We start from the raw sequence: 18,318 nt of genomic DNA, 5'->3' as shown, positions 1-18,318 counted from the left end.
AGATGTGAAGATGTTTTAGAAACACAAGGTAAAAGCTAGTGTTAAAGGGACCATCATTTTGATGGGTCAAGACAACAGTCACTGTCTCCATGCCTACTTACCAAAGGTGAAGAAGATGGGGGTTACAAATTCTCTGGCACCAGTAGAGAGAACAAAGATTGTTGAGCTGGTAAAAGGTATGATAGTAGCTTTCAACTCCTGGTTCCCCATTTACCAAATCACTCTTCATTTGGTTGCTGGTAGGTGATACCAGAGGTTTGGGTTGTCACAATGGGGGCTGCCTTATTTGTCTGATGTAACCTCCACCTTGTTTGCAAACTTCAGCCACTCAGGCTGAAATGTGGAATGGAGTCAAATGTGGAGGTAAAGCCTAAAATTCTTGATACAGGAATGACTGGGGTGAAGTGGTCAGAGAGCTATTTCTATAGCTGACCCATTCGAAGGGTTTTCAGAAGGAAAGTAGAGAATGGGAGGAAATGACTGGAATTCTCTGTCTTAGTAGAAGCAGTTGTAACAATCTGGGGTGAGTGTGATCAGCTGGATTGCACAACACACTGACAGAGCATTGGCAATTCAGGACCCTCAGATTCAGATTGTGTCTATAATCTCACGTTGAACGGTCAATTTTCTACGACCTTGGTGCCCGCTGATTAACCAGAATTAAATCTGTATCTTCTTAGGAGGAGATGCTGCTTCTGGCGGTGGAATGACCATCATGGCTGTATGAGTGTGGGGAGATTCATGTGTAGAACTCAAATACTGCTAGTTTTTTGTTTGTTTGCTTATTTTGTGTTGGCGTGGCGGTGGTGTGGGTGGATGTAGGGGTGGCAAGCAGCTCCTGGAAGAATCTATTTCTGTTGGTGGCTCTTTCGTTTGAGTTCCTGTCTTCCTGCCCCATTAGGTCTCTGCATTAGTATTGTGAGAGGGAGCAAGGTGTGATGAGTAGAGAGCCAGACTCAGATTGAGGAAGATGGGTCCCAGTCCAGCTTCTGAAACAAATTGATGGTGTGACCCTGGGCAAGTCACTTAACTTCCCAGTATCCCCAAGGAGATCAACTCTCTGAAGTTACTGACGTTAATAGAGAAAGTCCCCTCAGGTCTGGCAAAACACACACATATATACACCCCAAAAAACTTATTGACAGGTGACCAAAGTACAAGATACGGAAAACCAGGAGAGGAAAGGAAGGGAAATGATGTGGTTTAGAAGAATTTTTTCCCTGAAAGAGCTGTCCTGGATGGATAGTTACCTCTGTGACTTGGCAGCCAGTTCATAAGAAGTAAGGCTTCAAGTTTGGGGAAGGATGTTGCAAATTGTTGGACAGGCAGAAGAATGGGAGGCGGCGAGAGTGCGAGGGGAGGGAATATTTACCAAACTTGATCTTGTACTTCGGGAGAGGAGAGTATTCATCCTTTTTCTGCATTGTAGAGGGGTCAGTCGGGGTTTAGGCATGGGACACATAGAATGATGTGTGTTGAAGATGGGGTAACATCTTCCCAAGGTCTCACTGGCTGAGGGGACAGGAGGTGTCCTGGGGAGTAGACATTATGTTCCCACGCCATCCAAGTTCTCTTTCAAGAAATTGGTAATCATTTGTTTTCTTGCTGCGTAAAGAATACTTCTAGAATACTTCTGTGTATTCTCCTACCCCATTGCCTAGAAAAAAAAAAAAGAAAGAAAAGAGAGGTTATTCTTTTCAGTGAGGCAATTGGGGTGAAGTGACTTTCCCAGGGTCACACAGCTAGTAAGTGTCACATATCTGAGGTCGGATTTGAGCTCAGGTCCTCTTTACTCTGAGGCTGGAGCTCTCTATCCATTGCACCACCTAGCTACCCCTACTCTTTTCCAAAGTGCTTTGAACTCCTACTGTGTTATGTTAAGCAAAAAATTGCCTAAAGTATGGAAAGATCTGGAATGGAATTTCTGGTCCTGGCTCCATCAATAAAAGGTTCAAATCCTACCTCTGATATTATTGCCCTTGTGACCTTAGGCAAGTTGCTAATTTCCCTGGACCTCAGTTTTTTCACTTGTAAAATGCAAGGACTGGACAAAATGGCTTCTGAGGTCTGGTTCAGCTTTGGATCTAGAGTCTGCCCAGCAGAGTTTTAGGAGGGTGGGAGTGTCCACTATTTTGTCAACAGGATTTACAGGGCTTGTGCTCCATTTCACTATACAAGCGCCTCTGGCTCTATGGCCCATCAGATCTTTTCTTTCTCCTCTATTACACTGCAAATTCACACAGTTTGCTATTTGTTATCACCTCTAGGTCTATTCAGGCTTTATTGATTTCCACTTTTTCTTTCTCACATTAAATATTTGTGTTTCTGATTTATTTCCCCCCAGTGCATTGACTCACAGTATTTTTTTTTTCCAAGCTGTCATTGTTATTTCTTGCCTGGATGCCTGACCTGTGAGTTCCCTTTGTAGACCGGCAGTTTCGTTTCTCCCTGGTATTTGCAACATTTCCCAATTGGTGGAGACTCTGCGAATTTCATTAAAGCATTGTTTACTCCTAGATCCTTAATGAAGATTCTAAATAAAATTGGAATGAACACAACCAGCTCTCCCCTCCTAGGCTGCTTCCTGACACATTTCCATTTCTCATTACCCTTTGTTTGTGTTTGTCCTTCAGACACCGTGGAGTCCCCCTGACAGTACTCATATCCATGCCAATTTAAATGTTTGGAGTAAGATTTCATGAGATTCTGTGTCAAATGCTTAACTAAAACTACAATATATGACATCTCCTTTATCCTCTGTCTGCTTATGTTGTAACTCTGTGAAAAAACACATCCTGCAATCAAATTTGTCTTCCTGGGATTTATGAACACATGCTGTTTATTGCCTATTATCCTTCACATGTCAGCAAATTTTTTTCTTCTGCTAATATATAGACATGGTTATTGTACCTGGAGCCGAGTTACATTTAAAAACTTGTGTTAAGGGAGGATCTCTCTGTCTCTGTCTCTCTGTCTCTGTCTCTCTCTCTATCTCTGTCTCTCTGTCTCTCTCATGCTCTCTTGCTCTCTCTCCCTCTTCCTATCCAGAGTGAAAACTGGTACCTTCTTTGGTTTTTCTTTCTGAGTTTCCAGCTGTCTAGTTCTACAATTCAATTTTATTCAGTTTAATAGATGTGTATCAAGCATGTGTGGTGTGATTTGAACTGGGAATGAAAAAAGATGAAAAACTACTTATGGTCTCTACTCTCAAGGGGTTTACAGTCTAATGGGGAATGCAACATCTCCCCATTACATAAGTATGATATTATAGAATCTCAGATTTGGAAGGGAATCTCAGGGGTCATCTGGTCCAAGGTGTTTTTCCTAATTGAGATCTGTGACTTCCTTGGTTATAGGTAGCTCCCAATGAAGTAACTCTACAGTAAAGCAGATAAGCAATTTAAAAAATTTAGCTTAAAAATGCTTAAACTATACTTAACTAAAATTCCCCTTTTTAAAGTCTTTGACAAATGGTTATTAAGCTAATCTCTAGAAGCTTTTGAAGGCTTCCAGTGAAGAGGAGCTAGGTCAAGAAGACCTGAGTTCAAATCTGGATTCAAACATTTAATTAGCTATGTGACCCTGAGCAAGTCACTTAACCCTATTTGCCTTGGTTTCCTCATCTGTAAAATGAGCTGGAGAAGGAAATGGCAAACTAGTCCAGTATTTTTGCAAAACAAACAAACAAACAAACCCAAATAGAGTGGTGACAATTCAGACAGAATAAACAACAAGAAAGAGGAATCCACTACTGGTTGAGACATCCCATTCCATTTTTGGATAGCTCTAATCATTAGCAAGTTTTTCCTTGCATTAAGCTCAATCTGCTTGTCTTTAGGTAGAATGTATTAGGAGCAATCCAAAGTGCTCTAGAAACATTTTAGAAGGAAGAGATTACTTTCATGGAGGTAGGGAAAAGGATGGTGTTGAAGAAAGTAGTGCCAGAGAAGGCTTCCTAGAGCAAATAATATATGAACTAGACCTTGAATGGGTTTTAAATAAGCCAAGAGGGCATTCCAGGCATAATCCATATGAACTATGTAAATACAGGAGGCCAATGTTGCTGATGTCCGAATAGTATTGAGCTGGCAGCTGGGATCTTCATAATTCTAACTGCTGTTGCTCAGTCATCTTGGACACTTTGTGACCCCATTTGGGGTTTTCTTGGCAAAAATACTGGAGTGAGTGGCTTGCCATTTCCTTCTCCAGCTCATTTTGCAGATGAGGAAACTAAAGCAAACAAGGTTAAGTGATTTGGTCAAGGTCACACAGCTAGTAAGTGTCTGAAGCCAGATTTAAACTCAGGTCTTCCTGACTTCAGGCCCAGCACTCTATTTATTCACTGTGCTGTCTAGCTGTAAAATAGTAGTTTAAAGATATCAGTTGGCAGATTTGGCCAGAGAAAGTTAGTGTGGTACAGGGGAAAGAGTGCTAGCCTTGGAATCAAAGGATGTGGGTTCAAATCTTGGTTCTGTCACTTGGGCAAATCACTTGATTTCTTTGTTCATCTGTAAAAGGTGGATTAGATCCATCAATCAACAAACATTTCTTAAGGTCTCTTCTACCTCTAAATCTACGATGCCATGACTCTCCTCTAGGGGACACTGGGACATTTTACCGAATGGCCTAAAAGTAGGTTGCCCACAGCTTCCCAAGAGTAGAGAGAAGAAAAATCTTTGGCATCTGGCTACTGAGCTCTACCCTCAAATAGCACCTCGTCCCACCCTCTATTGATATTAAACAGGAGGCTAATTATTCATTGGAAATTTTAGCTCTAGAAACCCTCCTGAAAAGTCCTACTTCTTAGCGACCTCACCAAAGGACCTGGCATCAGGACCAGCTCTGTGAACAATTGTGAAGTGGGTGGAGTTTGTCTTTGAAGCCCCACCCTGTCCTTTGTCATATCCTTTCTGACTCTACTCTTTCCCTGATGTCTCTAACCCCATAAACGGACAGAGACTCACATAACTCATTCACATTAAGGTGTTAGTCACTTAATGGCTTCCCCATCCTTATTTTATAAGAAGATGGTGTTCTTTGACTCAAAGGAATGAATTCCTAATGGTGGTTTTTTCAGCCCTTGCTAAAGTGTGTGTAGGTCAGGGTTTGGGCAGAACTTTCTGAGCATCCTTCAAATCATATCATACAGGCAACTCTTTCCAATTCTAAGTTCCCACTAAAACCTATGATTATATAATTCTGATTGGCTGAAAGCTGATTGGATCTGGCATCATAAAAGTATGCTCGTCTCTTTCATGGTACTATCCAAAATCCAGGTAGTAATCAATCTTATGCACACAAGCACACAGATACACATACATATAACACACATATATACACATGTGCATATCTACATACATGCACAAATTATTATACACGTATATACATGTATATGTACATATATGACTATATTTAGAAACACATAGTTTTAATATATTTGACAATACCCCTCTTCTTCGTAATCTTATTCTTTCTTTTCTCCAAATTGGGGAACCCATATTGAGCATTCATTCACCTGTATAGCACTTTGCTTGGCACAGTCTTTTTTCTCTGTGAATTAGCTTCTCTTACCTGTAACAGAGAACACTGGCTCATCTTGCTTTAGGATTTTTTTTTTCAAAGCAATTGGTTCTAACTTCCTGGATGTTTGATCAATTGTTGCATGGGAACATTTGTGATGAACGGGTGCTCTGGTAGTGTGATAGACCACAAAGCTTTTCCTGGGATTAAATAAATATCCAGGGTAGAATGACTCCAGCTACAAAACATGCCCAGTGCTAGCCTGTGTGCCAGAAATACACAGAATTCAGTGTTCACTCAAAGCCTAGGGCTAAGAGGTTTATCCTGGTGGCATTTACTCCAAACATTCTGTAATTTGCTATGGCTGTGGCTGCACATGTGTCCCTATGAGCAATTGTGGAATGCTTTTTAGGATCTTTGACTCGCAGAAAGTCCTCTAAGGGAAAAAACCTAACACAGTGCAATTACACACAACACACACACACACACACACACACACACACATGTGTATACACACACACACACACACACACACACAGTTCCAAAGTACTGCATCAGAGATTTTCAAACTCTCCGAAGTTCTGAAGCAGCTTTTTTTTTTAAAAAAAAATCCATCCTGGAATGCCACCCTGAGAATTTGAGTATCAGAATATTAGAAGTATTAGAATATAGACCCAGAATAAATATGTCTTCCTGGACTGCAGATTCCTTTAAGGAACCCTCGAGATGTGTATTTTATAGAATGAAGATAGAAAGACATTGAAATATGAGCATGATACTGCAATGTGATTATTATCATAGTCTACTAAATATGTTTTGATATACAATGGGATCTATACAAAATGAAATTTTAATGTAGACTCAAATGTAGCATAAAAATACATTTGACTCCTCTTTCCTTAATGTACTTTTCTGGATTAGATACCAAGGACTTCTTGAAGTCCCTGCTGGGTGTGAAAAATACGGTATTGACTTTTGGGAACAGGAACACCAAAAACACAACAATACTTTAAAATATAGGAGACCTCACTGGGTTTTCCCTCCATATATTTGGGCTACAATTTTACCACACTATAATGGACAGTTTCGTGAGTTTCTGTGGGGATAAAAAAGTCATGTTGTGGACAATTTTGGGGGTAAATCACCCTTTCAAAAAAGGTAGTCTGGTCCACAGACAAAAACTCATAACTCAACCTGTAAATTTTGAACCCTTTTCCTTTTGGTAGTAAGACATGACAGACGTTGTGCTGTAATAGTCTTAAGCAATTCAGAGCTCCCAGCACACCATCATGAGGAATTAGCAGAATGCTTCAGTGGAGGATGGGAGGGAGACAAATTTAAATTAAATAAATTAATAGATAGATGAATGAATAAATGACAATGTTTTTGCCCTCAAGAAGCTTGCCATTTAATTGAGGCAGAAAAAACAGACATATGAGAGCAATAAAAAAGCAGCAGTGGAAAAAATATTCTACTTAGAATCAAAAGGCCTGGGTTCAAATCCCATCTCTGACACTTACTATCTGTATGACCCTGAGCAAGGTCATCTAGTATTCTATAAAATGAGAATCAAGGCAATTAACAGGCATTTATTATTTGACTGTTACATATCAGATACTGTACTAGACTTTGGGAACATGAACACAAAACCAAAATATATCATCATGGATGATGAAAAGGACAGTTTTAGAACAACCTGGGAAGAAGACTTATATGGATTGATGCAGATTGAAGTGATCAGAACCAGGAAATTATACAATTACAACAACCTTGTAAAGACAAACAACTTTGAAAGACCTAAAAACTCTGAATAACTCGATGACCAGTTGTGATTCCAGAGGACTGATTATGAAGAGTGCGACCCACTTTCTGATGGAAGTAAAGGATTTAAGACGCTGAATAAGACATATTTTCAGGAATGGCCTTTGTAGGAATTTGTTTCACTTGATTATTCATATTTGTTATGAGGTTTTTGTATCTTTTTTCTTCCTCCAGTTTTCAGGGAATGGGAGAGAAAGGTGTAAGGGATGGGGTTGTCAAGAAAGAAAGACAGATAAAAGAAATCATTGAAGGATTTTTTTTTTAATACACAGAAGAGAACAGAAGAATTCATAGACAAGCAGGATGGCTTTGAAAGTTACATGTTATATATCTGAAAATAAAAGCAAGTTGTTTGTAATGGAGACTTGTAGTTTCATGCACAATCTTTTTTTCTGTTCTAATATATACTATATACATACATGTGTTAGAACATATATACAAATATATTAGAACATATGGAAATGCTCATTTTATTTGTTTTATTTGGTACCTATTTAGTTCAGGATAAAAATACAATTAAAAACATTTTTTAAAAAAAGACTCTTTGCCTTGCAGAAAACAGTAACATAGAAAAGGACCCTTGAAGTGGAAAAGACCTTAAAAACTATCTCGTCCAAATCCCCTTACTTCACAAAGGAGGCCCAGAGAGGTAAATGACTTTGCTAAGGCCATGCAGATAATATGTAGCAAAACCTGATTTGGACCTAAACTGACTCCAGAACCAGTGCCCTTTCAACTGCCCACCACTGCCCCTCTAAGAGCGAAAAAAGGCTCTTGTCTGCCTGACTTCTCTGGTCTACACAGCCTTCTGAATTTATTTTTTCTTTCAAGATATCTTCATTTTTCTTAATATGACCAATGGAGATGCATGGTGAAATTGTGCAGGGAGGGTTGGCTTTGGACTCAGAAAGATCTGAATTCAAATCCAGCCTCAGTCTTTCCTAAGACTTTGAGCAACTCAGTTAACTAAACTCTCTAAGACATGTCATAGCTAGAGATAGGTTTTGTGGAAGACTTTCCCATACCAAGGAAATCACAGATTGCTGATATATCATAAGAAATTAGCTTATTAATACATCATTAGAGAAAAAAATCTTTAAGAAGTTGTACACAACAGACTGTCAGTGAAATAGTATAAATAAGAAAGTATATTAAATCCCACTACTCTAGACAAACTGATGTTGTGAATGGGCCTGGCTGAGTGGCTCCTCATAAGACTTTACTAAATGAGGTCAGCACTGTCTAGAGTTCAAGTTAAAATAGAAGCAGATGAGTGAAATCTCCATTTAAGGAGTTGCTTAGATCATAGGATTAATCATTTTTAAAATGTTTTTTTTTAAAATTCTAAACTTAAAATGAGCATTTGCATATATAAAGTGGAGCAGATAATTCTTTCCCACTTAAAAAAAAAACTATTTCCCCTGAGATTCCTGAGCTTCTCTTCCTTCACATAAATTTTGTCATTATTTTTTTTTATAGCTCTAAAAAAAATTTCCTGAATAATTCAGTTGGTATGGCACACTGAATAGGTAATGACTTTAGGTAGCAGTATTGCCATTTTTACTATATTGGCACAGCCTAACTGGATATTTCTCTGATTCTTTAGGTCTGTTGTTATTTCTGTAAAGGGTATGTTGTAGTTGTATACATACAGTGTTACTGTGTATCTATCAGCAGGTAGACTCTGAAATATTTTATTGAAATTTGCGAATTTTTTTCTTTCTATTCCTTCTGAGTGGGACTGGTAGCATACAGAAGAACTGATGATTCATATGGGTTAATTATATTTCTTGCTACTTTGCTGAAGTTGTGAATTATTTCATTGAAATTTTGAACTTCTAAAAATAGAACACAATATTTGCAAAAAGGGATTGTGTTGTTTCCTTTTTATCTATGCTTATTCTCTCCCTTTCTTTTTCCTCTCTTATTTCTATAGCTAGTATCTGTAGGAATATACCAGATAATAGTGGTGATAATGGGCAGCCTTGCTCTATCTATGATCTTATTGGAATGAGATTTCTGTATTATATTTAATGGTGGCCCTTGCTTTTAAATAGATTTGCCATATTAAGGAAAGGTATGTTTATTCCTATTCTTTCTAGGATTTTTAGTAAAAGTAGGTATTGGATTTTTCAGAAGCCTTCCCAGTTTCTGTTAATATAAACATGTGGTTTCAGTTATTTTGTTATTAATATGGTCTATTATCTTTACAGTTTTTTATATCGAACTAACCTTGTATTCCAAGCATAAATCCAAACCAATCACAGTGAATAATTTAAAAAATACATCATTGTAGCCTCTGTGCTAATATTTTATTTAGTATTTTTGCATCATAAATCATCAGGTATATTGGCCTACAGTTTTCTTTCTTTTTTTCTGTTCTTAGTTTGGGCATCAAGACCCAAGACTCGTGGTTATTGTATTGTAGAATTTGCTAACATCCATCATTTGGTGCTGGGGCCTTTTTCTTTGGGAGTTGATTTATGGTTTGTTCAATTTCTTTTTTTCTGAAATTAGATTTTTAAAAAATTCTCTACTTCTTGTTCTGTTAATACACTTTTATATTTTTGTAACCATTCATCCATTTCACCTAAGTTGTTGATTTTATTGGCATATAATTAGGGACAATAATTTCCTTTATTTCATCTTCATTTATTGTGAATTCTCTTTTTTCCTTTTTGATACTGACAGTTTGATTTTCCTTTCTTTTTAGAAATCAGATTAATTGATGGTCCTATTTTTTAAAGAGGGAAGAAAAGGAAATAAGAATTTACTAAGTACCTACTATGTGCCAGGCATTGTGCTGACATTATCTCAGTTGATCCTTGCAACAACCCTGTGAAGTAGGTGCTATTATCCTTCTCACTGTATAGTTGAGGAAACTGAGGCAGACAGTAGCTAAAACGCTTGCCCAGGTTCACACAGCTAGTAAGTGTCTAAGGCCAGATCTGAAGTCATGCAGATCTGAGTCCAAACTCAGGATTCTATCTACTGCTCTTTATTTATCAATTCAACGATATCTCTGGCTTTTTATTGCTGTTGTTGCTAATCTAGTCTTTGATTTTTAAAATCTCTTGTTTTGTGTTCAGGAATTTTTTTTGTGTTGCTTTTTTTTGTTGTTCCATTCTCAATTTATTAGGTTATTTTTTCTCTCTTTTGTTGATGAAGGTGTTTAATGATATAAAATTTCCTCTAAGGACTGCTTTGACTACAGCCCTAAAATTTTTGTACGTTCTCTCGTTGTTGTCTTTTTTTTTTTTCGAGACAGAGTGTCCCTATCTCCCTCAGACTGGAAGAGCAGGGGCCAGTCATGAATCTGATATTACTGATGATGATGATGATGATGAACATAGGAACGCTGACCTTCTGAACTAGGCTGGTTTACCCTTACTTAGGTCCACTGGTGGCTTTCCAGCTCCTGGACGTCACCATATTTTATTTCAGACTCAGTACAGACACCTGATTAGCTTGGCCACTGCAGATTGGAACTCCCAAGCCCAGAAGATCCTGAGTAGCAGGCATCAGAGGTGTGTGTCACCAGTCCTGGCTGTTGTCATTTTCTTTATGAATTACCTTGTTTCTATGATTTGTTCTTTGACCTACCAATTTTTTCTTTTTTTTTGATATAAATTTATTTGTTTTTAGTTTTCAACATTTACTTTCACAAGATTTTGAGTTCCAAATTTTCACCCCATCTCGCCCCTCCTCCCACCCCAAGATGGTATGCATTCTGAATACCCCTTTCCCTAGTCTGCCTTCTCTTCTATCTCTACCCCGCCTCTTATCCCTTTCCCCTTCTATTTTCCTGTAGGGCAGGATAGACTTCTGTACCCATTTCCTGTATTTCTTATTTCCCAGTTGCATGTGAAAACTTTTTTTTTAAGCATGTGTTTTTAAAACTTTGGGTTCCAAATTTTCTCCCTTCCTCCCTCTCCACCCACCCTCATTGAAAAGGCAAGCAACTCAATATAGGTTATACATGTGCAGTCATGCAAAACACTTCCATAGTAGACATGTTGTGAAAAACTAACTCTATTTCCCTTAATCCTATCCTGCCCCCCATTTATTCTAATCTTTCTTTTGACCCTGTCCCTCCTCAGAAGTGACCTACCAATGCTTTAGGACTAAAGTAGTCTCTGATTTTTAATCCTTTCTTCAAAGGTCTTTTATTAATGTAATTTTCATTGCATTTTGGCCAGTAAAGGATTTGTTTGATAGCTCTGTTTTTTTGCATTTGTTTGTGAATTTTTTTTATCCCCTAATAGATGGTCATTTTTTGCATAGGTGACATACATAACTTTAAAAATATCTTGACCTAGTTCCATTCATTAATCATCAAAGCTTTATTATGTCTAAATTTTCTAAAATTTTATTTATATTTTTAGCTTGCTTCTTTTTTTGTCTAAATCTGAAAGAGGTACTCTTAGATCTTTAATTATTAAAAGTTTACTATATCTCCCATTAAATAGATTTAATTTTTCCTTTACATATTTAAATCAGAGTTCTGAACCTTTTTGGGGTCATGGAACTTAGGCATTCTTGGGAATATAATGGCTTTTTCTCAGAGTAATATTTTTAAAAGCTAAAAATAAAATAGGCAACATTGAAAAGGAAGCCAATTTTATCTGAAATACAACTATCAAAGCACATATTAAAAAAGTTCATACATACCAAGTTAAAAACCTTTGATTTAGATGCTGTGTCATTTGATGCTTGCATATTAAGCCTTGATATCACTTCAATATCTATGGTGCCTCTAAACATAATGTGGTTTTCCTGTTTCTCTCTTAATCATGTCTATTTTTACTATTACTTTATCTGAGATGAGTATTGCTACTCTTGCTTTTCTGAATTCAACTGAAACATAATAAATTCTGCTCTGGCCCTTTAATTTAACTCTGTATGTTCATGTTTTAAATACATTTCTTATGAACAACATTGTTGGATCTTGCATTCCTATCCATTCATCTATTCTCTTCCATTTTGTTGGAGAGTGCATTCCATTCATGTTCATGGGTATGATTGTTACTATTTCCTCTCCCTGTCCTAAATCTCCCTTTTTACAAAGGAGAAAGTAGTGAGAAAGAACGTGCACCACATTAGTTAGTGGTTGGTGTCTGCTCTACTGTCTTCCTTCTCTTCTTTTTGACCAGACTACTATTACTGGTTTTTATTCTTTCTTTTTAATCCCTATTTCATGATCCACCCTCCAAAGTTGGAGTTAGTTTTGCTTATGACTGATTCCTCCCTTATCCTACCCTTCCTCTCTCCTCCTTCCCTGTTCTTGCCTGTTTTCCTGTTGAGTTTAATATTCTTCTATACTAAACTCTTGTATGTGTGTGTGTGTGTGTGTGTGTGTGTGTGTGCGCGCGCGCGCGTGCATATGTGCTCGTGTGTCTTTGTAACTCTTCTGTTCAGTTCATATGAAAGTAAAGTTCATGTAATTTGGTCTTCCCTGATTCCTTCCTCCAAGTTTGTAGTTTTTTCCTCACTCAGAATTATTTAAGATAATAAGTTCTGCCCTTTATGCCTCTTTTTTTCCTTTGGCCATCCCTTTTCCCCCTACTGTTTCTTCATTTAATTTCACCAAAGAAGAGCAAAATTAGCCTCTGTTTATCTTACTTAATTTTCTCGATGTCTCTTGAAGACATTAGGTTTTTGAAGCGACATTTGTTTTTTCTCTCTCTATTGGAATGTAAACACTTTCTCACTGTATAGTTCTTTTAATTGCTCCCATGTATTTCCCTGTGTTTTTCTTGAGTTGTATGTTAGCATTTCAAAGATTCTGTTCACTTCTGTTCTTTTCATCATGACTGCCTGGAAATACTCTTATTTGATTAAATGCCCACTTCCCTGCCTGTAAATATTATACTCAAATTTGCCAGGTAAGTTATTCTTGGTTATAAGCCTTTCTTATTTGCCTTTTGGAATATCATGTTTCAATCTCTCCTCTCTTTTATAATTGTAGCTTGCAAATCATATGGGATCCTGATTACAGTTCCTTGGAACTTAAACTTTTTTCCTGTTTGTATTTCTTCTTTCTTTAACCTGAAAATTCTGGATTTTCACTATGATGTCCTGAGACTTTTCATTTGAGGGCTTTTAGGGCTCTTTTCAGGAGGCAGCTAATGGATTTATTGGTTTTTTCTTTCCCACTTTAATCTCTGGTTCTAAAACATTTAAGGAGTTCTCATTCATGATTTCTTTAGTATCCAGATCTATTTTGAGGTTATGGTTTTCAGGTAATCTGATGATTCTTAGATTATCTATTATTTCTCCTTGATCTGTTTTCTAGGTCTATTTTTAATAAGAGATATTTTACATTTTATATTACATTTCATTCAGTATTTCTTATTGTCTCATAGAATATTGATTTCTGTTTGGCCCATTCTAATTTTCAGGCCACCTATTACTTGAGTAGGGTTTTGCACATCCTATACTAAGCAACTTATCTTTCCAATTCTTTCCTTTAGAGTTCTCATTTAATTTATGATATCTTTTTTAATCTCTTATTTTATCTCTTCCAGGAATCCTAATAGACATTGTGGCCAAGCCATAAATCTATTTGAGGCTCTGGCACAGTGGCTATGGAGACACTCTAGTTAGCTGTCCTGGGTGTCCCTAGATGCATAAACTTTCTTTATTACTGATGTCTTCTGTTTCTTTATATTCCAACTTTACATCCTGAATTGGGATTTTTTTTGTCAAGGACCAATTCCGACTGGCCCCACACTCTTAGATAGGCTAATAGGCCCTGATTGGTACTGGTTATGCTGTTGGCCCTCCCTTCTGCTGATGTCTGCTGGACATGACGTGCTGGGAGGTCCCGGGCCTGCCCATTGGATACAGAGTATACTGAATTCTTCAAGGTCATCAGGACAGTTCATATCAGATTGCTACAAATTGTTGCCTTCTTGGCAGGAGCTTTTTCATTTTGCCTGGTGTCTGTTCCCTACGGGGGGGGGGGGGGGGGGGGGGGGGGGGGGAGCGTGCACCAGCATTCTGCAGGTATGCTTACCTCCTCTGGCTGGACCCTGCTTATTTACAGTCTGGTTTCCACAGTCATTATTGAAGGGAGTGATCACTGTGGAGAAGAGGTTCACTTTCATTGTCACCAACATCAACTTCAGGTAAAAGTTCAAGAGGCTCAGGATTGTCAGCATCCCTAGACCATCAGTCTACTTCTAGCTCTCCCCAACCATCCATCATTTCAGGAAGCAACTCCTTTGGAGATGTGAACTAACAGCTACTTCTACAAGTGTGGAAGTCCCTGTCTACTCAGCAACCTACATAGCCACTCAGATCAGGAGGATAAAATTCTGAAGGCCACCAAAGTCTTTGGCCATATCAAGTGGTTCAACAATAGAAACATATATGATTGTTAGTAGAAATGACACAAAGAAAGATGCATTACCATCTGCTTTGCAGTTGCATCCTGAACACCATGAGATTTGTAGTTGAAAAGTTGTCTCCTGTTAGAATGTAAGCTCCTTGGGAGAAAGGACTATCTGGCTTTTTCTGTTTGTATCCCCAGTGTTTAGCTCAGTGCTTTGAACAGAGTTAAGTACTGAATAAATGCTTTTTCATTCATTCACTCACTCACTCATTTATTGATTCATCAAAGCATTTAGAGCTGAAGGGGACTTTGCTATCTAATTCAACCTCCCCCCTCCACCCCACCCCCTCCGGCCTTTACAGGTGGGGGAAACTGAGAAGAAGAGAGATTGGTCATTCAGCTCAAAGACTAATTCTTAAGGCTTTTCATGAGTTTCCACACCTTGCTTATTCTTCCTCCATTTCCCCCCTCGGAAAAAACAAACAAACAAACAAACCCTAAAGTGACTATTTCCCAATAGAATGTAAGCTCTTTGAAGGCAGGGATTTTAATTTATGTCTTTATGTCCTCAGTGTCTGGTAAAATCAAATAGCCAGCAAATTATCAGAGCCCAAACCAGGGATAGCTTAATCAATACTCTACTTCATTTTGGGGTAGGAGAAAGAGAAGACAGGATTAAAATGAAGCACATTGGAAGAAAGAGATAAACTCCAAAAAGCTTGGTATCTTGATTGAAAAAGTAATATCCCCGTAAGTCAGCATTTATAGAACACTGCTTGATCACTGCAGAGCTCACAGATGAGAAAAGAACATTATAATCCCTGCCCTTGAGGAGTTAGCCATATCAGAGGTCCCCAAAATGAGTGGAACTTAGATGGAGAGAGAAGGCTAACTGACTTAGGACCACCAGGCTGTGGCTTCAGAATGTCCCAGGTTAGTCATAGACGTGACTAAAGCATTTGTTATTTTGAATGGAATCTATAAAATCCTAAGAGTCTGGGGGTTTAGAACTGGGAGGCATCTCCAAACACTGCCCCCTCTTTTTACACTGCTCAAAATCCTTCAGTCATTTCTATCTCTTCCTCTTAGTGTGGGTCCACATCTCTTACTTCTTGGATAAGAATACACATGTATATAGGCAGATCACCTGGTACCATCCATTTCTGTTACAAATAGGGAAACTGAGAACCCCATTGGCTCCTTATCACCTCTAGGATCAAGCATTAAATTCTCTGGCATTCAAAGCCATTCATTACCTAGTCCCCCTACCCCTACCCCCAACCTCTCTAGTCTTTTTATATCTTACATTCCCCTCCCCCATGTATAGGCTTCTTTGCTATTTCTCAAATAAGACACTCCATATCCCAACTGTGGGTATTTTCACTGGCTGTCCCCCATTCCTGGAAGGCTCCCCCTCATAATCCCTGCCTTCTAGCTTCTCTGACTTCCTTCAAGTCCCAGCTAAAATTCCACTGAGAGGAAGCTTTTCTCTGTCTCTTAATTCTAGTGTCTTTCCTCTGTTGATTATCTCCTATTTACCCTCCATATATCTTATTTGTATGGAATTATTTGCATGTTGTTTCTCCCATTACATTGTGAGCTTCTTCAAGGCAGGGACTGTCTTCTGTATTCCCAGAGTCTAGCACAGTGCCTGGCACACAGTAGGAGCTTAATAAATGCTTGTTGACTCATTAACCAGAGGTAAGTGACTTGTCTAAGATCACACAGTCAATTGGCAACGTGGGACTAGAATCCAAGGCTTCCTACACGTGGTCTAGTGCTTTTTTTCTCTCTGCATGTCAAATTTTTATTTAGTATTCCACTGTGAAGAGAAAACGTAGGAATCAATTTGGGCACCAACCTTTGTTTTCTTTCTTTTTTAAGCAATAAAGTGACTGGATTCATCAGTGATAAGTTAAAAATAACAGATAACCTCTTTTTTGTTTTTGGTCTAGATGCTTTGACTCTATCCATATTGGTGATGTGGTTTAGGGGTACAGGGACTCCAAAACTATCAAGGTATAGGGCCAGGTCATCTGGAAAGAATCTGTGGACTCAAGCAGTCTTCCAGTCAAGTGGCAAAAAGTTTATTATTAGTGCTAATAAAGCTGGCAGAGCTCCTTAGGGAACTCACAACTTAATGAGGATGATGCTAAAGCTTATATAGGAAAAAATTAGTGCATTGCGTGCCAACGAGGCTAATTAGAAGGTGAACATGCAGTTTCTGTACCTTGGGCACAGGTGTCATTCACAACTGGCACAGCCTGGGGCGGAGAGGGACTTCTAAGGGGTGTGCTTTTGGTCTGTTATATCTGTAACGAGATAGCCTCAGAGGTTAATGTCTATAGCTTGACCTCTGTATTGTAGACAATATCAGTATATGATAGTTCTGCTGGTACAAGATAGTCCTGTTCATGCAAGGGAAATTCTACAAATGTCAGCCTGTTCTTGTAACAGGGAGAGAGAATTTGCCTCACTGGGGCCCACTCATGAGTTATTGCCAGAGATAGGGTCTTTGGGTTAGGGAGAGGTATGGTCCTAGGGCTGGGATCCAAGCACTCCATCATTGGGACCTCACTACTGAGGACTTTTCCTCAACTCTACAACTAAACTTCACCCTAGAGTCTTAGAGAGTTGTCTGATGCTCTGGCAGATTAAATGACTTGACTTAAACCAAGGTCTGCCTGACTCCAAGAATCTTTGTCTCCACTACTCCATGTGGCTTCTTAGCCTTTGGAGTTAATCTCTTATTCTTAGGAGCTAGAAAAGAGACTGGAAGCCACAGTTATTTAAGGCCTCTCCCATTTCCATATGTGCCTAGCAATTACTCACATGTGTGGAACTTCCCCATGGCTTGTTGTGGCCCAAAGCTCATCACACTGTACTCATCTTACAGATGATGAAACTCTCTACACTTAGTGGGAGGGAACAAGCATTTATTAAGTGCCTACTGTGTGCCAGGCACTGTGCTGAACACTTTAAAAATATTATCTCATTTGATCCTCACAACAAGTTTGGGAGGTAGGTGTTGTTATTATCCCCATTTTACAATTAAGGAAAGTAAGGTAGGCAGACAGGGTCACACAGCTAGTACGTGTCTGAGGCCATATTCAAACTCGGGTCTTCCTGACTCCAGGCCCTGAGCTCTATCCACTGCACCACCGACTTGTCCCTGACACCTGTACCATACTCCAAACCACGTAAGCTTGATACAATCTCCCAGAGCTCATGCTAATCCCCATACAGGTAGGTATAGGTTTCCCTGGGCTGGTTCCAGCTTCCAAAACATTTTGCTCTTGTGATATACCATACGTGAAAGGGTTGACTCAGTGGACTCTAGTTGTACCTGATTTGGGGGTAACTATCACCAGCACAAGTATACCTGGATTTGCTAGCCATTTGCCTTGGTCAGTTTCCTCATTCCCCTCCCCTCCCCCCTTTCCCGCCATTAAAGAAAATGCTTTTTAGAGAAGTTGACCCTGAGTTTCAATGTGATGACATACTCTCCTGACTGCAAAATCTAGTGTGCATCTCACTGATTGTGAAGCCTGAAAAGCATGAATGCTGAGTTTATTTGAAGTAAATAAGATGCTGATTGCAGAATACCCCTTTTACCCTTGCTATTTGGAAGATTAAGCCTG

General features: G+C 38.7%; 1 protein-coding gene across 1 annotated transcript in view; it reads left to right on the top strand.

Annotated features, from left to right (window-relative positions):
• The first annotated feature begins 267 nt into the window (after positions 1 to 267).
• CBY2 (chibby family member 2) overlaps positions 268 to 18,318 on the top strand; it is a 35,977-nt gene continuing 17,926 nt past the window's right edge. Inside the window, 1 exon segment of the mRNA XM_020971278.1 lies at positions 268 to 363. Within this exon segment, the coding sequence (XP_020826937.1) occupies positions 346 to 363 (18 nt within the window). The 5' untranslated portion in view covers positions 268 to 345.

This window comes from Phascolarctos cinereus, unplaced genomic scaffold (assembly GCF_003287225.1).
Source record: "Phascolarctos cinereus isolate Bilbo 61053 unplaced genomic scaffold, phaCin_HiC Scaffold_7;HRSCAF=346, whole genome shotgun sequence".
In the NCBI taxonomy this organism is placed as follows: domain Eukaryota; kingdom Metazoa; phylum Chordata; class Mammalia; order Diprotodontia; family Phascolarctidae; genus Phascolarctos; species Phascolarctos cinereus.
This window is presented reverse-complemented; position numbering and strand designations above follow the sequence as displayed.